At 60.2% G+C, this 15616-nt stretch overlaps 2 protein-coding genes across 3 annotated transcripts; both read left to right on the forward strand.

The window, feature by feature from the left end:
* The first annotated feature begins 1119 nt into the window (after positions 1 to 1119).
* SLC12A9 (solute carrier family 12 member 9) lies at positions 1120 to 11115 on the forward strand. Of its 2 annotated transcripts, XM_060285075.1 has the most exons (15): positions 1120 to 1252; positions 1999 to 2221; positions 2379 to 2513; positions 2984 to 3115; positions 3528 to 3836; positions 4644 to 4751; positions 4873 to 4984; positions 5555 to 5712; positions 5821 to 5903; positions 6085 to 6209; positions 6356 to 6548; positions 6753 to 6927; positions 7151 to 7297; positions 9236 to 10155; positions 11004 to 11115. In XM_060285075.1, the coding sequence occupies exons 2-14, from the start codon at positions 2041 to 2043 to the stop codon at positions 10126 to 10128; spliced, it is 2751 nt and encodes a 916-aa protein (XP_060141058.1). In that variant the 5' UTR covers positions 1120 to 1252; positions 1999 to 2040; the 3' UTR covers positions 10129 to 10155; positions 11004 to 11115. The 2 variants fall into 2 exon arrangements, with proteins under 2 accessions (XP_060141058.1, XP_030707685.1); XM_030851825.2 differs by lacking the exon at positions 11004 to 11115 and having other exon boundaries at positions 9236 to 10539.
* On the forward strand, positions 10638 to 14820 carry TRIP6 (thyroid hormone receptor interactor 6). Its single transcript, XM_030851829.2, has 9 exons — positions 10638 to 11115; positions 11406 to 11533; positions 11623 to 11748; positions 12045 to 12431; positions 12746 to 12839; positions 12957 to 13126; positions 13874 to 14052; positions 14326 to 14446; positions 14561 to 14820. The coding sequence occupies exons 1-9, from the start codon at positions 11007 to 11009 to the stop codon at positions 14690 to 14692; spliced, it is 1446 nt and encodes a 481-aa protein (XP_030707689.1). The 5' UTR covers positions 10638 to 11006; the 3' UTR covers positions 14693 to 14820.
* The last annotated feature ends 796 nt before the right edge of the window (positions 14821 to 15616 follow it).

Raw genomic sequence — 15616 nt, forward strand, 5'->3', positions numbered from 1 at the left:
AGGAGCCAAGCTCCGTGTTGTGGGTAGCAGAGATGACCACTGAAAATGCCAGATTAACTGCTCATGAGACCTCTTCCTGGCAAAGCCACATTTGTGCTGCTTTGAGCCCCTTCCTCTCCTAGGGAAAGGTTGCAGATAATTTACAGCCAAAGGCCAGTGGCAGGAAAAGCGGTGTTCATTTCCTGAGGCTCAAATGACAGTGTAACCATGAAGGACTCTATAAAGTTAGGAAATTATTACTGAAATTCTCCAAGCTTCAGTTTGCTAATGTGAAAAATGGAAATCATAGCGGGATCTACCTCACAAAGTGGTTATGCATATTTCATGTAGTACCGTATGCAAATAAGTTGTTGAACATTTCGGTATTGTTCTCAAGTGCCTATTAGTTTATTGAACACTCACAGCAACCTTAACCGGGAGGGTCTAGTTAATCCCCATTTTACAGATGAGGAAACGTTGCCAGGTGGTGCCGACGTTGATGGCACCTGTAGAGTGAGGAGTGGGTCCTAACTCTCAGAGGTTCAAAAGTCTGGAGGGGACAACGTTGCGGGGAGGCGCGAAAGCGGGCGGGGGACCAGTCCGACCTACGGCAGCTTGCGCCTCACGGGCTCGCCCGGATCGGCGGCCAATGGCTCCCTCTGGTGGCGGAAGAGAGGAGAGCAGCCAGTGGGCTGGACAGGGCGCGAGGGGAGGGCGCCGCAGGGGCGAGGGCTGAGGCCAGGACCTGGTGGGCTTTGCAAGGATCCGAGAGGCTGGAGGAGTAGGGCCCCGCGTTCCGGGTGGCGCACCTGGGCCAGGTGTTGTGGCCCCGCCCACCTGCCGGAGGCCTTCCGCCGTCACGACACGCCCCTTTCAGCAGTGTCTCCTCCGGACACCTCCGAGCTCCGAGTGGGGTCCCGCCCGCGCGGCGGGGGCCTGTTTGCACCAGGGTGATAGGCGCAGTGGGAGCCGTGGCCCACACCCTGCCGGAGACGCTCGTCCGAGTGGCGACCCCGAGCAGCACCCGGGTCGCACGTGGGGCGGGAGCCTCGCAGGCAGCGAGAGCTGGGTGGGGCGGGGCTTCCCCGGGCTCGCCCACGGGGCGGGGCCGAGCCCGGGGACCAATGGGGCGCTTGTGTGCTGGGGGTGGGTCAGGCTCGAGGCCTGGCATCCCGGTAGCCACAGCTGTCTTTCCGGCACCCTTGCCCCCTCCGCCAGTAGCGGACCCTCCGGCTCTCGGGGATCACTCCTGAGCGGCTGCATCCTCCGGTGGGTAAGTGAACGCCCTGCCACACCCGGGCGGTGAGGGTGCGCCTGGCCGGGGAGGAGCGAATCTCGGCCCCCTCCAATCCGCCCTGGGAGAAAGTGGGCAGGAACCGGTGCGGGGAGGAGGACCACCTTGTGTCGCCGGACGGTGTTTTTGTTTTGGTCGTCGAGGAGTTGTTGGGGCGGTGGAGTTTGGGGGACGCCTGTGTGGGTGGGAGGAATCTGGTGAGATTAAGGAAAGAGGAGGCTGTTTGAGATGGGTTGAGGGAGAGTGTTGATGGAGGGTGGGGCTTTGGAAGATTCGGAAGTTTCTTATCGCCCGGGGATGAGGTGATTGCATGGAGGATCTTGGGGGGCGGCTCAGGACTCCGGAGGATGGGGTGAGGAGGGCCTCCTGCCCATCACTCACTTCCCTTCTGGAGGATTTGCTTCCTCTTGCGCTGCTAGTTAAGAAGGCGGAGGATCTTTGCACCTTTCCAGAGCCACTGCCATCCCTAGTCTCAGGGATACGGGGGAAGGGGTGGCCTCAGGAGCTGGGAGGGGCCATGGTACCCATTGCTGAGGCTTAAGAGTCTGCCATTGTTGCGGCAGTGGCCGGGACCAGTCTGCCCTCCACTAACTCTTTGAGTTGTTGGTGAACGTGAGTGTGTCTGTGTGTGTGTTTCCTTTTTGGGGAAGCTTCTGGGTGTTTGGTTAGAGGTGTTTTGTGGGGGGCTCCACGGAGCTGCCTTCCACTCAGCAAACTCTTTGCAGGCTTCATAACCCATTGGCGGCTTCCTCTGCCCGCTGTCGACCATGGCCAATGAGAACTCTCCTCTGCTGGCCTACCGGCTCCTGGGGGAGGAGGGGGTTTCCTTCCCTGCCAGTGGAGCCGGGGGTCCTGGAGGGGCGCCTGCCCGGAAGCTCTCCACCTTCCTGGGTGTGGTGGTACCCACGGTCCTGTCCATGTTCAGTATAGTTGTCTTCTTGAGGATTGGTGAGTGGCAGGGGTTTACTTGGGGGTGCAGTGGGGTGGGACTGGGATGAGGTTGGGGAAGGGCCCTGGGAGACGCGGGTGGATGAAGGGCTTGGGGTGGGGTGGGGGGTGCGATGGGTGAGCTGCCGTCTCACCTGCTTTGCCACTCCTGTCGCAGGGTTCGTGGTGGGCCACGCTGGACTGCTGCAGGCTTTGGCCATGCTCCTGGTTGCCTACCTCATCCTGGCACTCACTGTCCTCTCCGTCTGTGCCATCGCTACCAATGGAGCTGTGCGAGGGGGCGGAGCCTACTGTATCCTCCAACCTCGGTGGACAGGGGTCTGGGCTCTTCTGCCTTATAGGGGGTAGGAGAGGGCCCCTCCCTGCATCCCCTGGGGGGTAGGACAAGAGGGGACAAGTTCTAATGAATGTCCAGCAGACAGGTTGGTATGGGGAAGGGGGCAAACACGACCTGACTCGGTAGTGCTACATTCCAGTTCACCAGGTGTCTTCCCAGCTGCCATTTTGGTTCTACTTGACCGTCCTGTCAGTTAGGTAGTATTCATCTTATGGACGAGGACATTCAAGAGCGTTAGTGACTTGGGCAAAGCCACGTGGCTTGGAAGTGGCTGCAGTGGGACGCACTGCCTCTGGGCACAGTCCCGTGTGTTCAGGGAGAGGAGGCCTGGAGGGCCAGCTGTATGGTGCTTCGTGCCGGGCCCTTCCTCACGCTCCAGTTCACTTTCTTTTCCCTTAACGCTCACCCCCTGCTTCCACTTTCAGTCATGATCAGTCGCACCCTGGGGCCTGAGGTCGGGGGCAGCATCGGCCTCATGTTCTACCTGGCTAACGTCTGTGGCTGTGCTGTCTCCCTGCTGGGGCTGGTGGAGGCCATGCTTGATGTCTTCGGGGCTGGTCTGTGCTCCCCACGCTGGTCTGGGCAGCTCTGAGGATTTGCCGGGTCTGGGATTCTGGGATCATGGCAGGGAGAGAAGCCCTCTCCAGGAGAGATGCTCAACTTTCTTGAGCTCCTGCTCTGTGCCCAGCCTCGTGCAGACATCCAGACATCCGAGAGAATGTCCTGGCCTGTGAGGAGCTTCCCATCTAGTCAGGGAGGCCAGATTAACACTCCTAAAATTGACAGAGCAAGATTGGTGGTACCCACCAGGCAGGGCTAGGATGCTGGGGTACAGTTGGGCGGGGGAGTGGGAAAGATGGCCTCTCTGAGGACTGGTGGGCCAAAGATGGGGTCCCTTCCTGCTCTGAGTCATGGTTGGGGTCCCTCCTTGGGGGCTGGCTTTCTAACTCTGTTCCTTCCTCTCTACAGATGCCACGGGGTCCAGCGGGCTCCGCACCCTACCGCAGGGCTACGGCTGGAACCTGCTCTACGGCTCCCTGCTGCTGGGCCTGGTGGGCGGGGTCTGCACCCTGGGGGCCGGCCTCTACGCCCGCGCCTCCTTCCTCACATTCCTGCTGGTCTCTGGTTCCCTGGCCTCTGTGCTGGTCAGCTTTGTGGCTGTGAGGCCCAGGGACATCCCCTTGACCCCTAGGCCTGGCCCCAACGGCTCCTCCCTGCCGCCCCAGGTTGGCCACTTCACCGGCTTCAACAGCAGCACCCTGAAGGCCAATCTGGGCGGTGAGCTGGGTGCAGGAGCCCTGGGGGTCTCGGGGCGAGGGGCGGGGCGTGTGTGTGTGGGCGTGGCTTGGAATCCCTGGATGGGCGGTGAGCTGGGTGCAGGAGCCCTGGGGTTCTCAGGGCGAGGGGCGGGTGTGTGTGTGTGTGTGTGTGTGTGTGTGTGTGTGTGTGTGCGTGCGTGTGTGTGTGGCTTGGAATCCCTGGATGAGAAGAGATGTCAGAGAAAATCAGGGGCGGGAGGTCTGGACCTGGAGCAGTACAGGTTGATTAAGATCTGTTGGGCGTGTATTGGCCGCTGTCTGTTTGACCCAGCTGGGCACGAGAGTGACCACGAGACAGTCCCTACCTTAGAGGAACTTGTTTAGTTGGAGAGATAAGATGTACATTCAGGAAACAAACTGCATAATAGGACCGAGTGTAATTCAAGTAGACAAGAAGCACAGAGGAGTCCAGAGGAGGGAGACCTGGGTTTGGGCCGGGGAGGGCGCGGGCCGGTGGAGCTAGAGGTGGCGTGAGCGGGGTTGGGAAATTCAGACAGGAGGTGGAGGGAAGGCGTCTGAGGAAAGAGCGTGGATGAAGGCCTGGAGGGAGGAACGGAGAAGTGTGGGGAGAAGGAGGTGATGAGGTCAGCTGAGCCAGGGCCAGAGACGGGTCAGGGCTGGGGTCTCGGTGAGCTGGTGAGGCTGGTGGAGAGGCAGTGGGGGCAGGTTTAGAACGTGAGGAGAGGGTAGCAGGGCCAAAACACCCGGATCCCTAGGACGGATGCTGATCCCCTCTCCTCCCTGGGAACGATTCCCCTCTCCTCAGCTGGCTACGCCAAGGACTACACCACGGGGGCCACGATGACCTTTGCTAGCGTCTTTGCCGTCCTTTTTAACGGCTGCACAGGCATCATGGCTGGGGCCAACATGTCAGGTGAGAGTCCTTGGGGCAGGGGGCTGCCTTGCCACCTTGTGCCCCTACAGGGCACTGAGGCTTCAGGGATACAGGGCGTGGTGGAGGGTTGACCTCCCTCCCTCTGCTCCCTGCCCTCCAGGGGAGCTGAAGGATCCCAGCCGGGCCATTCCTCTGGGCACGATTGTTGCCGTTGCCTATACTTTCTTCATCTACATCCTGCTTTTCTTCCTCTCCAGCTTCACCTGCGACAGGTGCCTGGGGAGGGGGTGAGCCTGGTCCTTGAGGGGGTGGATGGAGGCATTGTCACACCTGGATCGCCCAGGGAAGCACGGACCAGGGCGGGGTGGGGGCAGATACCCAAGCTGTTGGGCGGTGTGGAGAAAATGGGGCCTGTTCCTCCCACTGGGAGAGAGTTAGAGCTGCTGCCCTGGATGTGGAGGGCTGGCTACAAGGTAACAGCCAACCAGAAGCCAGCATTTGCTTTGTGCCTGGTACTATTGTAAGTACTTGGCTTGGGGGTGGGGTGGGGAAGAGCTTTCTAGTCCACTTGTATTTCCATAAATATTTGGCTTCTTGTGCACGTACTGTTGGGAATGTCCACCCTGTGATTAAATCCAAAGCGGCCCAACGACAACCAGTGAATGCCAAGTCTAACCCCTGGGCACACTTGATCTGTTAATACGGTCCTTGAGATCGGGGCTGGGGTCAGCTCAGAATACCCAGTGCTTAACCTCAGCCAGTGTTGTGAGAACTGTTCTCACCAGGCCCCTAGGATGGAGGCACGTTTATTATCTGCATCCTCCTCCTTTCCTTCCCTGTAGGATCCTGCTGCAGGAGGACTACGGGTTCTTCCAAGCCATCAGCCTGTGGCCCCCGCTGGTGCTGACCGGTATCTATGCCACGTCGCTCTCAGCCTCCATGAGCTCCCTCATCGGCGCCTCCCGCATCCTCCACGCCCTGGCCCAGGACAACCTCTTTGGTGCGCTGTCCCCTGCCTCGTGCCCGGCTCTGAGCGCACCCTCCCGTGTCTGTCTTGGTCCCCCCCTTGGCCCAGGCTGATGTGTCTGCTGCATTTCCGTTTGCACAGGAGTGATCCTGGCGCCAGCTAAGGTTATATCCCAAGGGGGGAACCCCTGGGGAGCCGTGCTGTATTCTTGGGGCCTAGTGCAGGTAAGCTTTCCTCTTCAAGCTACCCTCACCCTCACCGTAAGCCCCCCCCCCCCGTTACACTCGCGGGACCAGGAAGGGTCAGACGCGCACTGGGAGACGTGCCTGAAAAGGCAGTATGTGTTGGCGTTTGATGGGGAGCGGGGCGCGTGGATGAACGCCCAGCCTCTTGGTCCTTGTCCAGCTGGTGCTCCTGGCTGGGAAGCTGAACACGCTGGCCGCTGTGGTCACTGTCTTCTACTTGGTGGCCTATGCTGCCGTGGACCTGTCCTGCCTGAGCCTCGAGTGGGCCTCGGCCCCCAACTTCCGGTGAGCGAAGGAGATGCCTGTGTCCCCAGAGAAAGGGAGGGAGGAATGGGGAGGCCGGGGACCAGGCGGGCGGAGGCTGGGGATGGAGTGGGGCGGCTCGCCGTCGGGGCAGCCCCGAGCCTCCTTCCTTCCGTGTCGGCCCCCAGCCCCACCTTCAGCCTCTTCTCCTGGCACACGTGCTTGCTGGGGGTGGCCTCCTGCCTGCTCATGATGTTCCTCATCAGCCCCGGGGCCGCTGGCGGCTCCCTGCTTCTCATGGGCCTGCTTTCTGCCCTGCTCACGGCTCGAGGAGGCCCCAGCAGCTGGGGTTACGTCAGCCAGGCCCTGCTTTTCCATCAGGTGGGGGGAGCGGGGAGAGGGGGGAGGGGAGGGGGAGGAGAGGGGGGAGGGGAGGGGGGCTGGGACGGGAACGCCCGGAGGAGGCCTCCTCTTCCCCCGGCTGCCTGCCGCTGCCCCCGGCTGCCTGCCGCTGGTTCCGGCCCAGGTGGTGAATGGGCGCCGCGCCCCGGAGCCCTTCCTCCTGTCACCTCACCTGGTCCCCAGGTGCGGAAGTACCTGCTCCGGCTGGACGTCCGGAAGGACCACGTGAAGTTCTGGCGGCCTCAGCTGCTGCTGCTGGTGGGGAACCCCCGGGGCGCGCTGCCTCTGCTGCGGTTGGCCAACCAGCTCAAGAAAGGGGGCCTCTATGTGCTGGGCCATGTCACCCTGGGAGACCTCGGTCAGTTGCCCTCCACTCACCCCTCCGCCCTGACCTCTCTCTCCCTCCCCTTCCCGGAAGCTCTTTGTGTTCTTTGTGCCCCAGAAGCCTCGTGCTTCTTCCCAGATGACCCTCCCTACCAGCCATACCCCTGCCCAGACCTTTCTTTTCTGCCCACGTGGACTTGGACTCTAGGAGAAAGTACGTGAATCTGGCCCACATGGGCTGCCTGCCTCCTCCGCAGACTCCCTGCCCTCGGACCCCGTGCAGCCGCAGTACGGGGCGTGGCTGAGCCTGGTGGACCGGGCCCAAGTGAAGGCCTTCGTGGACCTCACCCTCTCGCCCTCCGTGCGCCAGGGGGCTCAGCACCTGCTGCGGATCTCAGGTCTTGGTGAGTTGCTCCACTCCGTGGCCCCTCTCAATCTCTGCTCCCCTCCCCCAGAGAGTCAACCACAGACTGCAAACTCCAAAAGGAACCCACAATCTAGTGCAGACAGGACTCGGTTCTCAAAGATAAAAGACAGTGTGTGATAAGGTCTCCGAGGTGATGCCTTAAGGACTAGAGATGGAGCGACACCGTTTGTTTGTTTTCTTTCTGACCCATGCTTGGGGCACAGGCTCTGCAGAACACGTCGTCTTTCAGGGGGCAGTGGGAGAAGTATTTGAGGTGGGGCTGCCCCATCAGATCTAGGGTAGATGCTTTCTAACCACCAGAGTTCAGAGAGAGGAAGACCACTGTCACCAATGTGGCCGGCAGAGGTTTTGTGATGAGATGGTATCTCAGCTGGGCCTTGCGAGCAGCAGAGAAGTAGGGGGCCGTGTAACGTGGCTCCCAGAGACTACGAAGGATGCCAGGGGTGTGTGGGTCTGACGCTGTCGCATGGAGTGGAACAGTCGCAGCTCCGTGACTGTGTCTTTGTGCCAAGGCCTCCGGCCCAGCTCACCAGCTTCCTCCAGATCCCTGCTCAGCGCCTCCATCTTTCTCAACCCCGGGACTGGCGTCTGTGCCGTCTCTGAACGCATGCTTCCTGCTCCACTTACAATCTGGCTAAAGTTCAAGTGTTGGACATTGCCCTGGTCGGTGTCAATCAGAACCCTGGGAAATGCTCAGGAGGAGGTGTGACTAGTTTAATTTGCAAGATCAGTTGGAGTTCCCACCTGCCAAGGTGTTTTAGGGGTGTTATCAAGCGTTGTCAGCTAGAACCTGGAGCGTCTGAGGGCTCGTCTCTCCTCAGCCCCACCTTTTGTTGGGGAGAGACCCTTGGTCTATGGACCAAGAGACCACTCCTTTCACGCAATTCATCCTGCAGAAAATGATTCAAATGAAAAGGAAAAGGTTTCCTTTAAGTGGTTAATCCCCCAGCATGGAGAATTTGATATACTGGCAGATGTTGAGTATACCTTTTGTCCCGTGAGAAGGGGTCTTGGAGGAGGTCTGAGTCTTCCTGTAAACTCAGCCCTGGTACAGGGGAAATTATCCGATTCCGTATTCGTTGTTCAGATACTAAAACCCAGGAGCTGTCAGCAGGGACTGGGGACTTTGTGGTTGGTGCAACACCAGCTTAGTGGCTCAGAGAATGGGCTCTGGTGCTGGGTACATCGTGTTCACTTGCTGGCCCCAGTGTCTATCAGCCATGAGCCTTGGGGCAAGTGACTTCACCTCTCTGGGTCTCAGGTTCCTTATCTGTAAAGGGGGGTGAGTAATAGTCCCTACCTCATACTGTTGCTTCAAGGATCAGATGAGTTAAAACACCAAGTGCTTTCAACAGGCTGGGGGCTCCAGTCAGCGTGCAGATGGTGGCTCACAGGGGACAGTGCTTTGGACACGCTGTCGTTAGGGCTTTGCAGTCATAGAAACAGATTGTGCAGCCCCAGCCCTGAGTTCTCATCCTCCCCTAGCAGGGTCTGAGCGCTGTTTCCCTGGGGATTGAGGCCAGGAGCTTGACTCATCAGGGGGTCCCGTCTGCCAGTGGAGTCAGACTTGTATCTCCTATCATGAAAAAGGTGTTGAAGGCCAGAGTGAATACATCCTACTGCCCCTGAACGGAAGCGCTTCTTAGTTACAAGACTCCTAAGGCGAACTTTGCCTATTTAAATGGGGGAGATTAGTCATGGAGATAAATCAAATAAATGCATGTGAAAGTGTTTGGGAAAACTAAAAGTCGTTATGCAAACGTGCATTATGTTGCCGTGAGAGGCTGAGCATAACGCGCATGTCACACCTGATGGCTGACACGCTGCTGTCAGCGGGTGGGAGTGGACACCTATTAGCATAGTGTGAACTCAGCCATGAGTCTGACTCTTGTGGGTTCCTTCCTGCCTACCCCAGGTGGCATGAAGCCCAACACGCTGGTCCTGGGTTTCTACGACGATGCTGCACCCCAGGACCACTTCCTGACGGACCCAGCTTTCTCTGAGCCTGCGGATGGCATCCAGGAGGGCGGGTCCCCAGCCCTGAGCACCCTGTTCCCTCCACCCCGGGCTCCAGGAAGCCCCCGGGCTCTCAGTCCCCAGGACTACGTGGCTACAGTGGCAGACGCCCTGAAGATGAACAAGAATGTGGTTCTGGCCCGGGCCTGTGGAGCCCTGCCCCCCGAGCGGCTAAGCCGGGGATCTGGGGGCACCTCTCAGCTGCATCACGTGGACGTGTGGCCCCTCAACCTGCTGCGGCCCCGGGGCGGGCCCGGCTACGTGGATGTCTGCGGCCTCTTCCTGCTGCAGATGGCAACCATCTTGGGCATGGTGCCTGCTTGGCACAGTGCCCGCCTGCGGATCTTCTTGTGCCTGGGGCCTCGCGAGGCGCCAGGGGCAGCCGAGGGGCGGCTGCGGGCACTGCTGAGCCAGCTGAGGATCCGGGCCCAGGTGCAGGAGGTGGTGTGGGGCGAGGGGTCTGCGTCGTCCCAGGAGCCTGAGGAGGAGGAGGAAGGGGACTTCGTGAACGGCAGGCGGGGAGACGCCGAGGCAGAGGCCCTGGCATGTAGCGCCAACGCCCTGGTTCGGGCCCAGCAGGGGCGCGGCGGAGGAGGGGGGCCTGGTGGCCCTGAGGGTGGGGATGGCGAGGAGGGGCCCGCCACCGCCCTGACCTTCCTGTACCTGCCCCGGCCACCTGCTGACCCTGCTCGCTATCCTCGCTACCTGGCGCTGCTGGAAGTTCTGAGCCGCGATCTGGGCCCCACGCTGCTCATTCATGGCGTCACCCCTGTCACTTGCACTGATCTCTGATGCCCGTTCCAAGTAGAGAGTGTCTAGGTAATCGTAATCGGGTGGCCCACCTTGATTATGGGGTGAGGAGGGGAAGGGCCGCCTTCCACCCGCCTGGCACGTGGGACTTGGACCCTGGTGGAGGTATTAGGGGATCCTGGTCTCTGTCATCTCTTGGTCTCTAGGAGAGGGGCCCCGGTGCACTAACTAACGCAGGGCAGCTGTCCCCGCCACCACGGGGGAGGGCTCCCTCCCCCACTGCACTCCCTCCCTTCAGCCGTGCCTTGACGGGGGCTGGGTCTCCGCTTGTGACTCTAGGCTACCTCAGTCTCCCCACCTCGCCCAACAGACTCCCCGACCACTGGGGTTTTGATGTTTTTGTTCTGTTTTATTTTTCTAACTGCCGAACGTGAATAAAAAATCAAAACACTACGCGTTGGCCGGGCGTTTCTGGAGGGGGCGGGTAGCTGGGACGGAAAGAGGGAGAAATCTGTATGGGGGATGGGGAAAGAGGGGCGCTGGAGCGTCCCAGCGGCGAGGGGGCCACGTGCGGGACCCGGGGCTCCGGGCCTGGGGGAAGCTGGTGGAGATGGAGGCTGCCCGCAGCCCCCAGACTCAGGCTCCCGAGGAAAGCCCTCCCTGCTCGCAGGAGGGGGCCCAACTCGGGGAGGGACGGCAGTTTAGGGCCTAGGGGGCCACGTGACCCTCCCCCAGGAATGCGGTGACGTCACCGGGGGCGTGGCCGTACCCAAAATTAGGGAGGAAGGGGAAAAAAGAAGCCAGAAAAAGTTTCTTTCCTGGAGTCCCAAGCGAGGTGTGGGACAGAAGAAGGGATCAAAGTCAGAGGCCCGGGGCTCCGTGGGGCCCTGACCGCTGTCTGGGGTCCCCCTTTCCAGGCCATGTCCGGGCCCACCTGGCTCACTCCGAAGCAGCCGGAGCCTGCCAGAGCCCCTCAGGGGAGAGGGCTCCCCCGAGGCGCCTCGGGGCCGCCGGCGGCCCACGGAGCAGGTAAGGCAGCCCAGTGCGGCCGAGGAGGCCACCGGGCCACCAGCGCTCACCTCTGTCCTGTGGCTGCTGCCTCCCGCTGAGCCCGCCACTGCCGCCCCTTCCCAAGCCCGGCTGGACCTCGCCGCCCCTGCCCCCTCGCGGCCCTCCCTGCCTCCTGCCCCGTCCGCGGACCCCAGGTGCGGGGGTGGGGGCGTGGGGGAGGGGAGAAGAGGGACCCAAGACGGCGGCGTCCACAAGTGTCACCCTCTCCTTCCCCAACCCCACCTTCACTCTCTCTTCCCTCAACCCAGCACTCCAGCCCCACCCCAGGGTCAATTTTTGCCCCCTCCCATCTGAGCAGTGTTACCAGGCCCCTGGGGGACCGGAGGATCGGGGGCTGGCCTGGGTGGGGTGCCATGGAGCAACCCAGCGCTCGCAGGTGAGCACGGGGATTGGGGGGTGGGGGGGCTTAGGGCAGGAGAAGAGACCGTGTGATTTGCTTTCTCCCTGCTTTTGCTCCATCCCCAGGGGCTCCCCGCAGACAGGGGGGGCTTGCGCCCGGGAAGTCTGGATGCTGAGATAGATTCCCTGACCAGCATGCTGGCTGAGTTGGACGGGGGTCGAGGTCACGCCCCAAGGCGGCCTGACCGGCAGGTGACTCCCCTGTCCTGCCCCTGTCCCTTCCGGTCCTTGTCCCGTGCCCCTCCCCCTCCCCTCCCAAGCCTGGTCCCTACTCTGAACTCTCACTCGCTCTCCCCCTCTGTGTGAGTGATGCCCACACCAGCGTGGAGGAAGCTGGGTCACCAAGACTCACTAGGTTGTCAACCACTTGAGGGAGGCCCCTTGTCAAAACCAGTGCTTGCCTGGGTGCCACATGGGGTAGGGGGTTTTACAGATGTGTGTCCTAGAATGGGCCCAGCTCACTCCTTCTGGTCTGCGTTTCTCCCCAGGCTTACGAGCCCCCTCAGCCCCCTGCCTACCGCTCAGGCTCAGGCTCCCTGAAGCCGAATGGAGGGGGTGTTCCTCCCCCGCCGCTCCCAGCATCCCCCTATGGGGGCCCCACTCCAGCCTCCTATGCTACGGCCAGCACCCCCGCCGGCCCTGCCTTCCCTGTGCAAGTGAAGGTGGCACAACCAGTGAGGGGCTGTGGCCCCCCCAGGCGGGGGGCCTCTCAGGCCTCAGGGCCCCTCCCGGGGCCCCACTTTCCTCTCCCAGGCCGAGGTGAAGTCTGGGGGGCCGGCTATAGGAGCCACCGCGAGCCAGGGCCGGGGGGCAAAGAAGAGGCTGCTGGGGTCTCCAGCTCTGCCGGAGGAAGAGGAGGCGGGTACGGGTCCCAGGTAAGCCCCTGGGCACTGGGATTTGGGGTCCTCAAAGACAACTGGACGCTGACCAGGTGGGGTGTGGGTGGGGTTTCACGTCCCGGTTGTCAGAGGTCTGCGGCACTGGAGCTCTGGATCCTCTGCGGGTGGGGGCAGGTCAGGAAATAAAGGAGGAAGGGGTCTAGATCTGCACCCTGGCTCCTGCAGGGGCACCCCTGGCCCCTGAGCTGGGATGTTCTCCGATGAACTCTCTGGGTAGAATTGCCCGGTCACCCTCAGTGACAGCATCAGGAGCTAGAGGTAGGGGCAAGCCCCTGATTCTCACCACCCAGGTCCCCCTGAGCCAGCCTCCCGAGGAGGAGCTGGAGAGGCTGACCAAGAAGCTGGTGCACGACATGAACCACCCACCCAGCGGGGAGTACTTCGGTGGGTGAGCTGACCCCGGGTGGGGCGGGAAAGGGGAGATGGGGCTGGAGAGTCAGAAGGCCCGTGGATCCAACTTCCCGGCCTGTGCAGATTGACCCTGTCCCTGCCCGTCCCCAGGCCGGTGTGGTGGCTGCGGAGAAGATGTGGTCGGGGATGGGGCCGGGGTCGTGGCCCTGGACCGCGTCTTTCACGTTGGCTGCTTTGTGTGTTCTACGTGCCGGGCCCAGCTCCGGGGCCAGCATTTCTACGCCGTGGAGAGGAGGGCATATTGTGAGAGCTGCTATGTGGTGAGTGGTTGGGGCTGGCGGGGGGAGGTTTCCAGTCTGAGATGGGAACTCGATATCCAAGCCCCAGAGAGGAATAGGGCTTGAAGCAGGGGAACTAAAACTGATACACAAGAGGAGATGAATGAAGTCAGTAGCAATACACGGGCTGCTGGAGAGGAAGGCCGATATTCCCTCATACGTGTGAGGCATTTATTTTATTTTATTTTAAATTAAAGATTCTTTTGGCAGCATCGGGTCTTAGTTGCGGCACATGGGATCTTTCGCTGCGGCACACAGGCTCTTCGTTGTTGTGCACGGGTTTTCTCTCCTCCAATTGTGGCTCTCGGGCTCCAGGGTGCGTGGGCTCTGTAGTTTGCGGCACGCCGGCTCTCTAGTTGTGGCGCATGGGCTTAGTTGCCCCACGGCACGTGGGATCTTAGTTCCCCGACCAGGGATCGAACCCGCGTCCCCTGTATTGGAAGGAGGATTCTTAACCACTGGACCACCAGGAAGTCCCGAGGCATTTATTTTAGATTTAAGGGAATGTGAGGCAGATATTACTACTGAAGGAAACTGAAGCTCAGGGAGGTTAAATAATTTGTCCAGGAAGCTGCAGTGCTGGGGCTTGCACTCAGATCTGTTCAAGGCCACCTTTCACTGAATCACATGCAGGGGGCTACAGAAACAGATGGGTAGGCTGGCAGGATGCCTGTAAGGGCTGCCGTGGGTGTCCCCAGCCCCCGACCTTCCTGCCCTCCTTCCCGACAGGCCACCCTGGAGAAGTGCTCCACGTGCTCCCAGCCCATCCTGGACCGGATTCTGCGGGCTATGGGGAAGGCCTACCACCCTGGCTGCTTCACCTGTGTGGTGTGCCACCGCGGCCTCGATGGCATCCCTTTCACTGTGGATGCCACCAGCCAGATCCACTGCATTGAGGACTTCCACAGGTCAGCGGGGTCCCCGCCTTTTGTCTCAAGATGTCTGGCCTGGCCTAACCCACCTTCCTCATCTCTCCTTCATATCCCGGTACCAGCCGCTCCTGTTTCACATCCCTGGCCATGCCTCCTTCTCATTAAAATCACTCTCTTTCCGTAAGATCCAAGACCCTACCTACCTCTGGCCTCTCCCGTTCCCTCCTGCATCCCACCTTCTCTGGGCTCTGTTGTTAGTTCCCTCTAACCCTGGGGCTTGACAGCCTCCTTGGTTCCCTTCCACCCCAGGAAGTTTGCCCCAAGATGCTCAGTGTGTGGTGGGGCCATCATGCCTGAGCCAGGTCAGGAGGAGACCGTGCGAATCGTAGCTCTGGATCGCAGTTTTCACATTGGCTGTTACAAGTGTGAGGTAGGAGGGCTGGGCAAGGGAAGAAGGGTTTTTGGGGTCTGGGGTGCTGAGCACGAGGGAGAAGGAACTCAGGGGTCCAGGCGTGATGGAGAGCTGTTGCTTCTTTCCGAACAGGAGTGTGGGCTGCTGCTCTCGTCTGAGGGTGAGTGTCAGGGCTGCTACCCGCTGGATGGGCACATCTTGTGCAAGGCTTGCAGTGCCTGGCGCATCCAGGAGCTCTCAGCCACCGTCACCACCGACTGCTGAGTCTCCCCAGGAGCACCTGCTGTGTTCCCTTCCCATCAACCACCCTCCCCGACATCTACCTTTATAACTTTGTCACCAAATGCTGTCTCCTCTTCCTCCAATCATGAAATAATAATCCCTCGAGAGTTTGTAAAACACTTTGAAGTCTGTTTTCTTATCTGATTCTCACAGCAGAACAACACAAGCACGGTTGTTGTGACTGCCTGCGTTTTTGGCTAAGAAGTGACTTCCTGGGACTTCCCTGGTGGTCCAGTGGTTAGGAAGCTGAGCTTCCACTGCAGGGGGCACAGTTTTGATCCCTGGTCTGGGAACTAAGATTCCCTCATGCTGAGCAGCACGGCCAAAAAAAACCCCCCCAAAACAAAAAGTGACTTCTTCAGCTTACATCGATCGCTCCCAAATGGCAGAAGCAAGTTCAGAAGGGTCTTCTTAGTCCTGGGCCAGTTTTTTTTGCAACTCCACTGTACACTCTTTTTAATGTAGTTTCTGTAAAGACACCCCTCCTCTCAGCGCTGGGAGCAGGGCTGCAGCATGTGCAAGGGAGGCAGCATTTCCTATTCTAAACAAGTCTTCACACTCAACTCACTGAACAAGGCGGGGGGGCGGTGCATTTAATCTGGGGCAACCCAGATCCTGCTTGGTGGTCAGGCCCTAAACCTATAACCGATCTCATCGAAGTACTGGTTGGGGTTTGCCACTTTTGCTTAAAGATGGGGTGCCTTTCTGGAAGAAGAGCAGGAACAATGGATTTTGCAGGTAGCACGTGCTGAGGCACCAACAAAGACTGGTTCTCTGATGGGACGACAAAATGGTAGAAAATGCTTTAAAATGGTTGCCGTATCCGCTAAACGCCCTCACTCCCCAAACCCGTGCCCTGCGCAAGAAGAAGGGGGAACCACCCCCGATGAGGTCCGGAGGCACCGT

The sequence above is a fragment of the Globicephala melas genome, chromosome 15, assembly GCF_963455315.2.
Source record: "Globicephala melas chromosome 15, mGloMel1.2, whole genome shotgun sequence".
Classification (NCBI taxonomy): Eukaryota; Metazoa; Chordata; class Mammalia; order Artiodactyla; family Delphinidae; genus Globicephala; species Globicephala melas.

Bases quoted from the DNA above. Each gene is read 5' to 3' on its own strand.
- SLC12A9 (XM_060285075.1), top strand. From the start codon at position 2,041: ATGGCCAATGAGAACTCTCCTCTGCTGGCCTACCGGCTCCTGGGGGAG. The intron at 3,116-3,527 runs GTCTGTGCTCCC...TCCTCTCTACAG, and splicing joins GCTTGATGTCTTCGGGGCTG to ATGCCACGGGGTCCAGCGGG. The intron at 5,713-5,820 runs GTGCGCTGTCCC...CCGTTTGCACAG, and splicing joins GGCCCAGGACAACCTCTTTG to GAGTGATCCTGGCGCCAGCT.
- TRIP6 (XM_030851829.2), top strand. From the start codon at position 11,007: ATGTCCGGGCCCACCTGGCTCACTCCGAAGCAGCCGGAGCCTGCCAGA. The intron at 12,432-12,745 runs GTAAGCCCCTGG...CTCACCACCCAG, and splicing joins GAGGCGGGTACGGGTCCCAG to GTCCCCCTGAGCCAGCCTCC. The intron at 14,447-14,560 runs GTAGGAGGGCTG...CTTTCCGAACAG, and splicing joins TTGGCTGTTACAAGTGTGAG to GAGTGTGGGCTGCTGCTCTC.